This window comes from Oncorhynchus nerka, linkage group LG19 (assembly GCF_034236695.1).
Source record: "Oncorhynchus nerka isolate Pitt River linkage group LG19, Oner_Uvic_2.0, whole genome shotgun sequence".
Lineage (NCBI taxonomy): Eukaryota > Metazoa > Chordata > Actinopteri > Salmoniformes > Salmonidae > Oncorhynchus > Oncorhynchus nerka.
The window spans coordinates 29,072,925-29,085,653 of record NC_088414.1 but is presented as its reverse complement, the minus strand read 5'-3'; the positions used below and the strand labels follow the sequence as shown (position 1 = coordinate 29,085,653).

General features: G+C 40.7%; 1 protein-coding gene across 1 annotated transcript in view; it reads right to left on the bottom strand.

The window, feature by feature from the left end:
* The window catches only part of LOC115101329 (nuclear RNA export factor 1-like), a 22,994-nt gene extending 10,265 nt beyond the window's left edge, over nt 1-12,729 (bottom strand). The window contains exons 1-10 of the mRNA XM_029620731.2: nt 12,522-12,729; nt 4,636-4,861; nt 4,388-4,532; nt 4,205-4,288; nt 3,850-3,954; nt 3,428-3,508; nt 3,124-3,193; nt 2,920-3,008; nt 2,724-2,831; nt 2,405-2,514 (exon numbers count right to left, since the gene is read on the bottom strand). Coding sequence (XP_029476591.1) covers nt 2,405-2,514; nt 2,724-2,831; nt 2,920-3,008; nt 3,124-3,193; nt 3,428-3,508; nt 3,850-3,954; nt 4,205-4,288; nt 4,388-4,532; nt 4,636-4,861; nt 12,522-12,555 — 1,052 coding nt within the window. The 5' untranslated portion in view covers nt 12,556-12,729. The remainder of the gene's footprint in view (nt 1-2,404; nt 2,515-2,723; nt 2,832-2,919; nt 3,009-3,123; nt 3,194-3,427; nt 3,509-3,849; nt 3,955-4,204; nt 4,289-4,387; nt 4,533-4,635; nt 4,862-12,521) is intronic.

Genomic DNA, 12,729 nt, shown 5'->3' with positions numbered 1-12,729 from the left:
ATACTGCATATATCTTACACAACATTTTTGGTGCCACAAATAAATACAATTTTGGACCCCACTTCAACTTTAACATTTTGGGGGTGGTTAAACAAATAGGGCATCCAAGCCCTATTAAACAAACATGTTGAGAGGGATATCTGAGGAAGGACCAAACAAGTCATCAACTTTATCAGTGACCATTCTGAGGTGACTGCATGTGTTTATGACCACAGAATAAACATTAAGTGTTATATCCTTAACCGGAAATCAACTTAATATATTTAGAAATCACACTAATTGAGGGTCTCTTGATACATCTTTGTGTCCCTCGTTCTCAAAGCCTCTCCTTCACTCCAGCTGTTACATTCTGAGATGTGTCTACCAACTTGTGGCACAAACAAGCCTTGAAGGCATGTTAGATTTAAGGGAATTATGAGAAAGCTTGTATTTGGGGACTCTGCATGGCTTTTTGGAAACCTCTCTCCCGCACCAACCCCAGGCCTGCAGCGCAAATCTTTGTTCTTTACTTCAATGTCTTCTTCGTTCAGCATATACTGTACGTATCAAAGTGCATACGTACGTAGGTATGATGTGGCCAGATGCACGACTGTGCCTGTCTTAGGTTGTCCCGGTATCAAAGGTGGGATCTTACCCGTCATTGGCTAACCAGCCCTCTTCACTGGCCACATTTCATGACCCATATAGGGGAGGATGAGAGGATGTACCAACACCATGTTCCCATATGAATCTTTAATATATAAACACACACACTATATGCCATTTGGTAGATGCTTTGATCCAAAGCGACTTACAGGCTTGCATTCATACATTTGACGTATGGGTGGTCCCGGGAATCAAACCCACTACCCTGGAGTTACAAGCCTCATGCTCTATCACCTGAGCTACAAAAGGATTCCTTTCCAAAATGCCATTTTAGTGATCCAAGTTCTTCCCAAAGTATGAGTCTCATTCACAATGCTGTGGTCAGTATTATCCATGCCAAGTTATGTATGCTGGAGGTAGTGGCTCTTGAAATTTAAATTGTCAGGATTTTGTTAAAAAAAATAATACAGGGGTGCCTGTAGGGGGCACAGGTCCATCTTCACAGTAGAAAACAAATGGAGGAAAGATCAGCTGCTGAGTTTCAGAGAGGCAAAGCGTGAGATCAGTTGAGACAGACAACAAAAAGAGAGTACCCAGACAGACAGTTAAACCTGCATCTAGAAGGGGGCAGGGGTGTAGAAATAATTGAAATGATAGCCATTTTCCTCAACTAAAACCATCAAATCAAATTTTATTTGTCACATACACATGGTTAGCAGATGTTAATGAGAGTGTAGTGAAATGCTTGTGCATGCATTTGTTGGCTGGTTAATATTGAACTATATAGTATGAAGAGGTTCATGGTTTGATCATGTCAACTTGGGCACATATGGCATGCACCTAAAATAAAAAAGAATCATAAACGTGGCTTTACATTTGAACTGAGGTGCAGCCCCACAAGCATCGAGTAGGCTATTTGTGCGATTTCAACACTTGCCCAAGAACAGATAATGTCAAGTCTTAACAACTTAATCACCACCTATGTTATTGTAGTAATGTGAGAGGGCTCAGTGAGACTCTCTGATAGCATGGTGATCAACAAGTCACTCCAGTTCCTTCGAAGTTGAGCGTTGTGCTGCTATTCAGTAGTACCAGACCAAACATGTCCTTCCTGGCTCATATAATCCATAAACAACATGTGATATCCCACAGAGTAGGGCTTTCCTGAATACAGTCAAGTTACCCCCTGAAATACAGGGAATAGAATGAACTATCCCCCCTCCCAGCCATCTCACAATACACTGTCAACAGCCTACCATTACACACCCAGCCATCCTGAGCACATCACACCGTCAACAGCCTACCATTACCCACCCAGCCATCCTGAGCACATCACACCGTCAACAGCCTACCATTACCCACCCAGCCATCCCGAGCACATCACACCGTCAACAGCCTACCATTACCCACCCAGCCATCCTGAGCACATCACACCGTCAACAGCCTACCATTACCCACCCAGCCATCCTGAGCACATCACACCGTCAACAGCCTACCATTACCCACCCAGCCATCCTGAGGACATCACACTGTCAACAGCCTACCATTACACACCCAGCCATCCTGAGCACATCACACCGTCAACAGCCTACCATTACCCACCCAGCCATCCCGAGCACATCACACAGTCAACAGCCTACCATTACCCACCCAGCCATCCTGAGCACATCACACAGTCAACAGCCTACTATTACCCACCCAGCCATCCTGAGCACATCACACCGTCAACAGCCTACCATTACCCACCCAGCCATCCTGAGCACATCACACCGTCAACAGCCTACCATTACCCACCCAGCCATCCTGAGCACAGACTGACCTGATGTATGAAGCCTGGTCCTTGAAATAGTCACAAAGGGGGTTCCTCTCCAGCCATAACTCCACCAGCTTAAGACCCTTGATCCTGTCCAGGTCGCGCTCTGTCTTTAACTGGAATGATGGCAGGAAAAGAACATCCAATAAAACAGCCAGGTGTTACTCACAAGAACGGACACAGAGAGAAAACTCATAGTCCCAGTCAATTGACTAAATGAATTATGTGGATAACTGAAAAGTAAGAGGAGACTTTGTGCAGTCCCAGTAAAGGTCAGTGCTGGGGTTAGGTCCCGTTGAGCCACAACCAGACCCAGTCTCCTCACCTCGTTATGAGAAAGGTTGAGTGTCTTCAGGTTGGGAACCTTGTTGACCAGCTCTGACAGGTCATCCAGCCTAAATAGCTTGTTGTTGCTAAGGTTCAGACAAACAAGCTGTGGAAGGAAAGGAGAAGGGATAAGTGGAGAGGGAGGCATCCATATTCTTTCATTATTCAGCTACAAGGACTGACCACATCCATACCTCTGGAATATTCTCCTCAATTATCTTAATAACAGCACGCATGGAGTTCTTTCTGTTCAAAGTCACATCAATGTTCTGGGACACCAGGTCTGTGGAAATCAGGGAAGTATAGGAGTGTTGAATGGCAAAACCAGAATACAGGTCGTATAACGCAAATACAACATTGAAAAACGTTTGATGTGACTAATTGCTCTTGCCGTGTACCTGGGTCTATCCGGATGTTGTTCAAGTCCAGTGCTTGTTGAGGGCGATCAAAACGTTTAGCCATGCATTGCTAATGAGGGAAAGACAGTTTTACGCATTTAGCCCTTACACCTCTCTATACATGAAACTAAATAATGAATGTTGCACTATTATCATTAGCGGGTACTTGAAAGAATAGGAGGCATTACTAAGTAGAGTTGAAGGAAAGAAAAAGTAATAACCTTGCTGATGGCTCTAATATCAATACAATAATGTCATTTAAACAATCACTCCTCCTATTCGAGAGCTGGTCTCCTCGTCTTACCTTCAGGTGCTCCAGATCAGCTGGCTTTAGTTCAGACTGAAGAGAGGGTGGTGGAGGACAGGGATTCATCAGTACAGTCACCTGGACAAGATGGAGGATGGAGGAGTGAATGACATGTTTTTTAATGACTATCCCCAGGGGGAAATGGTTATGTCCTAGAATTTCTATTGAAAGGCCTTTATGAAGCCGTAATCATTAACCACAGCCTTACCGTGACCCCTTCTCAAGGTCCTATTTATTGATGGTCCCATCCTTATTGATTGCCATCAAACTTAACTCTGACGCCAGCCTTGTTGCTTAAAACTTCTGCTGGCGTTATTAATGTGTTCTTGTCTGGTGTCCAGTCTGCCAGAAATATCCCGCTTAACACCATTTGATAAAACCACCAGAGGTCGGTTTTGTGGAGAAAAAAAAAATAGTACCTTATAGCCCTCTTTGTCTGTGATCTTCCGTGATACCTTAAGCAAGGCATTCGCAGTCGTGGAATCATCAATAAAGAACTCTGCTCGGTTTCCCTCTACGTGGTACTTTAGAAAACAGAGGTAAAAAAAGAGAATGCCAATCAAATTAAGCTATTTCAGGGGAATGAAACTAAGCCCAGTGTTTCCCCTAGAAATTATTTCAGCAGTGGTGGCAGAGGTAAATAAAACATTTTTTATATATTTTTGTAGTTGCAGTGGAGGCACAGCTGCTAAATGTATAAAGGGGAAACACTGCTCAGTCTATTTCTGGATTAGATTGACTAACAAAAAGAGCCCCTAGGCAGCAGTCACTTACATGTACTGGGGTGAAGGGCATGGAGCAGATATTCTGCAGTGCTGTTATCAGCCAGTCTTTGTCGTATTTCTTTCCATAGGGGACCTGCAAGAGTCACAATTTAGCATTGACTAAGTACAATCCAATCAATGACAGTTTAGTGAATGTGTAAAGCTACCCTATTATTTTACAATGTGGACTCACAGACATCTTGAACCAGTTCTTGCGGCCACCTCCACCTCCATCCCCTCCTTTGTTATTCCCACGACCCCTGTGACCTCCTCCACCACCTCTGCGGCCCCGGTCAAATCGGTCGTCACCACGCCGATTTGGCCGTCCATAAGGGTTACTAGCAGGGGAAAAAACATGAGGGTGTATAAAGGATCACTTCTAAGATCAAACCTAAAAACATATTCAGTGAAATAGTCTTGTCTTCAGCCTGACAAACTCACAATCTGTGTTGGGAGGATCCATCTTGGGAGTTGCTGTCCGCCATTGCCACATCTCCATCCTCATCGTCGAATCTCGCTCTGGGTCCCGGGCCACCGCCGCCTCTTTGGCTACCACGATGTCTTGGTCTTGGCCCTACTGGCCCCTGGTCACTATACATAGGGGCCCTGAAAGGCCCTCTGCCTTTACGGTTGCGAACCTTTTGTCCTCCAACTCGGTCATCGTGATCTGATGGATAAAGAGTCACTATAGTAAGCTTTGAGTTCACAGAAAATGAAATTTAACCAAACTACAGCAATTATTAGCCAAGTAATGGTCCAGATCTGGTCTGTCATCTTCGTTTGATATCATGCATGTTTGGCAAGAGCGCGAGCTGGGCGATTCCACACCAGGATGGCCCTTCTGGCATTTCTCACACATAAACTTCATTGGGAGGAAGGATGTTTGATATGCTTTATTATGAAATACAATGTCACAAATGTATTCAACATTACAAATACTAATATCTCAAAAGTACTTTTTGGATTTTGCTTAATTTTAGACATATTGTTTAAAAGTGCTACACAGAATTTCTCCCCTATGTGGAAGCTAGGGAGAATCGCGGAGACTCGCACTTGAGCCTTTTACTTTCAGTTTTGGTCCACCAGCTTCAAACAGCACTAAAAATGATATTTTTTGTTATTGAAAATATATTTCACAGCAATTTAGATGGTACAATGATTCCCTAAACTATTCAGTGCTTGTTTTTTTCTCTCACATATACTTAAATTGAGCAAACAGTGTAGAATTTTAGTAACCAGGAAACTACAGAGCAATTTCTATACTGAACAAAATTAGAAAAATGCAACAATTAACGATTTTACTGAGTTCCAGTTCATATAAGGAAAAATTAATTAGGCCATAATCTATGGATTTCACATGACTGGACAGGGGAGCAGCCTTGGGTGGTCCTGGAAGGGCATAGCCCCCCCCACTGGGGAGCCAGGAATAGCCATTCAGAATGAGTTTTCCCCCACAAAAGGGCTTTATTATAGACAGAAATACTCCTCAGCTTCATCATATGTCCAGGTGGCTGGTCTCATACAATCCCGCAGGTGAAGAAGCCAGATGTGGAGATCCTGGGCTGGCATGGTTACACGTGCTCTGTGGCAGTGTGGCCGTTTAGACGTACTGCCAAATTCTCTAAAACAACGTTGGAGACCGCTTATGGTAGAGAAATTAACATTCAATTATCTGGCAACAGCTCTGTTGGACATTCCTGCAGTCTGCATGACAATTGCACGCTCCCTAAAAACTTGAGACATTGTGTTGTGTGACAAAACTGCACATTTTAGAGTGCACAGGTATACCTGTGTAGTGATCATGCTGTTTAATCAGCTTCTTGATATGCCACACCTGTCAGGTGGATATTGGCAAAGGAGAAATGTTCACTAACAGGGATGTAAACAAATTTGTGTATTTTTGAGAAGCGTTTGTGTGTGTGGAAAATATCTGGAATCTTTTATTTTAGCTCATGTAACACTTTACATATTGCATTAATATTTTGGTTCGGTTAATATTGGCCGTTTGACCCGATTTCCACTAGATAACACAGCCACAAATTTTAAGACCCATTGAAGTATAAAAAAATACATCAATCTACTCATTAAATATTTGGAAACCAATGGTTTGGGGTAGAAATATACACTATAGACTAAAATATATGCAAAGTTCATATTGAACAATATTTCTTTATCATTTACATTCTGTATATAAGGGTGCTTTTTGTGCTACTGTAACCTAAGCCCACCTGAGATTAATGTAAAATTACAAAAATGGCATCTATGTCAAACAATGCAAAGTTAATTTAACAGTAAAATAACATCAACTGCATTTAAAAATGTAAGCTGTGAATTCCTGAAATATATTATCTTGTTGTAGTTCACCAAGTTATGTTGCTACTGTGTGACACACGATTGATAGCATGAGGAACCTATATTTTTAATTGGCATTAGATGGTAATTAATGTCCATGAAATAAGCCATCATGTGCATATATCAGCAAATTAATTCCTTAATTTTACCTAAAGTATGATCACTTATCTGAGAAGGTACAAAAAATATCTGAAAATGTGTTCGAGGGTCGCCTCCACACCAAAGTTTTTTGTCGCTTTGAAAATTGACCACCAGTGGGAATTTACAAAAAACTATCAATAACATAAAACATTGATTAGCTTAGAATAAAAACGTATGGCCATAACAACCAGATGAATTGGTTAAAACATTAAACAGTAGAACATAAAGTTTTTTATTGTAATTCAAAGATGGAACGGGGCGTAATGGGTATGTGGGCTTAAAGGGTACACTACCCTAATCTGCACAGCCGGTAATACACGTCACCTAGCGACCGTTTTTTGTACATAAAATAATTCCCTTGCGCAACAAGAAGTTGCCCCCATTCCTCCTGCTAATTGGATAAGTATTGCAACATTTTGGTTGTCTGAGCGAGGGAAATGCTGTAAATTAAAAGGACTATGTATTTAGAAAGATGAGACTTTGAGGATTATAATGTAAATGTAAATGTATAATAAATACTGCTTTGATCTCATACAAGCAAGCCAAACACCCGCGAGTCCAAATGTGCACTTCACATTTCCATATCATAAATAGTGACGACATTTATAATTACTATGTTTGATGTACAGTTACAAGATGACATGGTGTCATACCCTGGGTTGATCTGAACAGAATGTGCCTGTGTGTTTGTCTATTGTGAAGAAAATTTGCCATGGCACACACAACTGAATGCACTCAAGACCACTTTCTATGTGCACCAAAATCATGATCCGTTTCCCTGAATTGTATTGTGAAAACCTAACACTGTAATATAGTATTTTATAACTTACAGTTGAAGTCGGAAGTTTACATACACTTAGGTTGGAATCATTAAAACTCGTTTTTCAACCACTCCACAAATTTCTTGTTAACAAACTATAGTTTTGGCAAGTCGGTTAGGACTAGAGGTCGACCGATTATGATTTTTCAACGCCAATACCGATTATTGGAGGACCAAAAAAAGCCGATAATGATTAAATCAGACAATTTATTTATTTATTTGTAATATTTATTTGTTATTTGTAATGACAATTACAACAATACTGAATGAACACTTATTTTAACTTAATATAATACATCAATAAAATCAATTTAGCCTCAAATAAATAATGAAACATGTTCAATTTGGTTTAAATAATGCAAAACAAAGTGTTGGAGAAGAAAGTAAAAGTGCAATTTGTGCCATGTAAAAAAAATCTAACGTTTAAGTTCCTTGCTCAGAACAATGAGAACATATGAAAGCTGGTGGTTCCTTTTAACATGAGTCTTCAATATTCCCAGGTAAGAAGTTTTAGGTTATAGTTATTATAGGACTATTTCTCTCCATACCATTTGTATTTCATATACCTTTGACTATTGGATGTTCTTATAGGCACTATAGTACTGCCAGTGTAACAGTATAGCTTCTGTCCTTTTCCTCGCCCCTACCTGTGCTCGAAACAGGGACACATCGACAACAGCCACCCTCGAAGCACCGTTACCCATCGCTCCACAAAAGCAGAGCAAGGGGAACAACTACTTCAAGGTCTCAGAGCGAGTGACGTCACCGATTGAAACGTTATTAGCGCGCACCCCGCTAACTAGCTAGCCATTTCACATCGGTTACACCAGCCTAATCTCGAGTGTAGGCTTGAAGTCATAAACAGCTCAATGTTTGAAGCAAAGCGAAGAGCTGCTGGCAAATGCACAAAAGTGCTGTTTGAATGAATGCTTACGAGCCTGCTGCTGCCTACCACCGCTCAGTCTGACTGCTCTATTAAATATCAAATCAGACTTAATTATAACATAATAACACAAAGAAATACGAGCCTTAGGTGATTAATATGGTCAAATCCAGAAACTATCATTTCAAAAACAAAACGTTGATACTTTCAGTGAAATACGGAACTGTACTGTATTTTATCTAACCGCTGGCATCCCTAAGTCTAAATATTGCACAACTGTCAATGTTATGTCATAATTATGTACAATTCTGGCAAATTAATTGCGGTCTTTGTTCGGAAGAAATGGTCTTCACATAGTTCGCAACGAGCCAGGCGGCCCAAACTGCCTCATATACCCTGACTTTGCTTGCACGGAACGCAAGAGCAGTGACACAGTTTCCTAGTTAAAAGAAATGAATGTCAGCGGGCAAAATTAACTAAATATGCAGGTTTAAAAATATATACTTGTGTATTGATTTTAAAGAAAGGTGATGTTGATGTTTATGGTTAGGTACACATTGGTGCAACAACAGTTCTTTTTCGCAAATGCGCTTGTTAAATCATCAAGTAGGCTGAGATTTGTTGAGAAATTAACTGGCACCGTACCAATTATATGCAATGCAGGACAAGCTAGATAAACTAGTAATATCATCCACCATGTGTAGTTAACTAGTGATTATGTAAGATTAATTGTTTTTTATAAGATAAGTTTAATGGTAGCTAGCAACTTATTTTGGCTTATTGCTGCACTCGCGTAACAGGTAGTCAGCCTGCCACGCAGGCTCCTCGTGCAATGTAATCGGCCACAATCGGTGTCCAAAAATGCAGATTACCAATTGTTATGAAAACTTGAAATCGGCCCTAATTAATCGGCCATTCGGATTAATCGGTCGACCTCTAGTTAGGACATCTACATGACAAGTAATTTTTCCAACTGTTTACAGACAGATATCACTTATCATTCACTGTATCACAATTCAAGTGGGTCAGAAGTTTACATACACTAAGTTGACTGTGCCTTTAAAACAGCTTGGAAAATTTCAGAAAATTATGTCATGGCTTTAGAAGCTTCCGATAGGCTAATTGACATCATTTGAGTCAATTGGAGGTGTACCTGTGGATGTATTTCAAGGCCTACCTTCAAACTCAGTGCCTCTTTGCTTGACATGGGAAAATCAAAAGAAATCAGCCAAGACCTCAGAAAAACAATTGTAGACCTCCACAAGTCCGGTTCATCATTGGGATCCATTTCCAAACGCCTGAAGGTACCACGTTCATCTGTACAAACAATAGTACGCAAGTATAAACACCGTGGGATCACGCAGCCATCATACCGCTCAGGAAGGAGACGCATTCTGTCTCCTAGAGATGAACGTACTTTTCTGTGAAAAGTGCAAATCAATCTCAGAACAACAGCAAAGGGCCTTGTGAAGATACTGGAGGAAACACGTATAAAATTATCTATATCCACAGTAAAACGAGTCCTATATCGACATAACCTGAAAGGCCACTCAGCAAGGAAGAAGCCATTGCCCCAAAACCGCCATAAAAAAGCAAGACTACGGTTTGCAACTGCACTTGGGGACAAAGGTCATACTTTTTGGAGAAATGTCCTCTGGTCTGATGAAACAAAAATAGAACTGTTTGGCTATAATGATCATGGTTATGTTTGGAGTAAAAAGGGGGAGGCTTGCAAGCCGAAGAACACCATTCCAACCGTGAAGCACGGGGGTGGCAGCATCATGTTGTGGAGGTGCTTTGTTGCAGGAGGGACTGGTGCACTTCACAAAATAAATGGCTCATGAGGAAGCAAAATTATGTGGATTTATTGACGCAACGTCTCAAGACATCAGTCAGGAAGTTAAAGCTTGGTCGCAAATGGGTCTTCCAAATGGACAATGACCCCAAGCATACTTCCAAAGTTGTGGCAAAATGGTTTAAGGACAACAAAGTCAAGGTATTGGAGTGGCCATCACAAAGCCCTGACCTCAATCCAATAGAAAATTTGTGGGCATAACTGAAAAAGTGTGTGCGAGCAAGGAGGCCAAGAAACCTGACTCAGTTACACCAGCTCTGTCAGGAGGAATGGGCCAAAATTCACCCAACTTACTGTGGGAAGCTTGTGGAAAGCTACCCGAAATGTTTGACCCAAGTTCAACAATTTAAAGCCAATGCTACAAAATACTAATTTAGTGTATGTACACTTCTTACCCACTGGGAATGTGATGAAAGAAATAAGCTCAAATAAATCAGTCTTTACTATTATTCTGACATTTCACATTCTTAAAATAAAGTTGTGATCCTAACTGACCTAAGACAGGGAATTTTAAGTAGGATTAAATGTCAGGAATTGTGAAAGACTGACTTTAAATGTATTTGACTAAAGTGTATGTAAACTTCCGACTTCAACTGTAGCTAATCATGGTGCCAATAGAACAAGCTTTCAAATGAACAAGCTTTCATAACACCGAGATTGCGATTTATAACAGACCGTTTTTGGATTGTGCAAACAGTAATTGTTTGGGGGGAAAAAGCACATACTTAAAGACATGAGCCATGAAAGTGCATTGAAATTACTTAGGACCTGTGCACACTGGAGGTACCAGTTAGTACGCTCACTCAAACCCTTGTCACTTTGTTGTCTTTTGTTGCAACTACCCCACATTTTCCAGGAATATTCTAATGTTACTGAATGTATCCAGAATATTTTCAGATTTATCAATCAACAAATGTGGCAAAAAGTACAGTAACTGTGAAACACAAATGCAACAGTGTAATGTCTGGATTCAGTCATGTCAGGTGAACTGTTGTGTCCTCACCTTTAGTCAAATAATTTTCTAATAATCTCCAAACTGTTCCCTTTCAATTGCTACCATGGTTATTCATTTCATATTTCTTCTGTAAGAAACATTTCAATTTAGACTTATCCATATAGGCCAATTCACATGTGCGTAAAGGGTTAATAAAACAATTTTCCACCACCACTTTCAGACAATTCCTGGATGTTGCGCACTGCGTTAAGCCAATCAGGTTGCAGTTTACCCCTGGCTGAACATAGTATGCAATATCAGGAAGTACTGTATCATTAGTCCCTCTTTCATGGTGGTGGAAAAATTGTGTTTTATTAAAGGGGCAATCTGCAGTTGTTTCTGAATTAATTAAATGTACCCATTGAATCTTGAAAAATATGACATACATGCCCCATTGGGGCGGCAGGTTGCCTAGTGGTTAGAACGTTGGACTAGTAACCAAAAGGTTGCAAGATCGAATCCCCGAGCTGACAAGGTATAAATCTGTCGTTCTGCCCCTGAACAAGGCAGTTAACCCACCGTTCCTATGCCGTCAATGAAAATAAAATCTGTTCTTCACCGACTTGCCTTTTTAATTAAACGGGTAAATAAATGTTAAAAATAGCTTCAACTGTCGTACCCCATCACAATAGAACATAAGCTTTTTTCACTCCAATGTAAACCAAGTCAATGTAAACAAACACTATATAGCCTCAAAACATGGTTAAAACCATCAAATTGACGCTTGATCATTCCTTGTCTATGAATTTAAGAGTAGTTACATTTCTCCAGCCCTATCCCTCAGGTGTTGATTAATTTATTTATGGGCCTTCGTGGTGTGGAATCGCCCAATTCTCGCTGTACTACGCAGACACGTTTTCAGCCAAATGTCAATGTTGTGATGTAGCTAGAGCGCTAGTTGTGAAATTACTCAACATTGATGTTGGCTACAGTAACTAGTTACCTACGTCTATAACACAGGTGATGTTAGCCAACTACGTGTGTTGTCATATAAAAATGTATCCGCACACGCACCATGGTCCTGAGTAAAACAATGCGCTAACGTTACATATAAACGTTCTAGCTAACTAGCTTCTAAAGTTTAACCACAGCTAGCGAATTACTTTATATTGCTAGCTACCTACCAAGCTAAATCATTTATAGGTAGTGTCAACTCCTAGTTATCCAATTCAGAACACATGTCGTATTACGAAAGAAAAATAGCTGGCAAGGAAGAACATCGTTGTTTACAGGTAGCTAGTTAGCTACGTTCGTTAACGATTGCTAGCTAACATCAACGTACCGTTGTAGTAACGTGAATCGTCGGCTGTTGACATAGTCAGGAACCGAACACCCACTTAACTCCAATAATAGTGGGTATTGTTAGTTCTATATGTAAAGCAAATGTGCGTTTATCGTCCGTGAATAGTTAGCAAAGACATTCGCTTTGTTCGTAACATGCGATGTAGCTTTACGGCCCCGCCGTCTGAGCATGTGCAATGGTTTCGAAC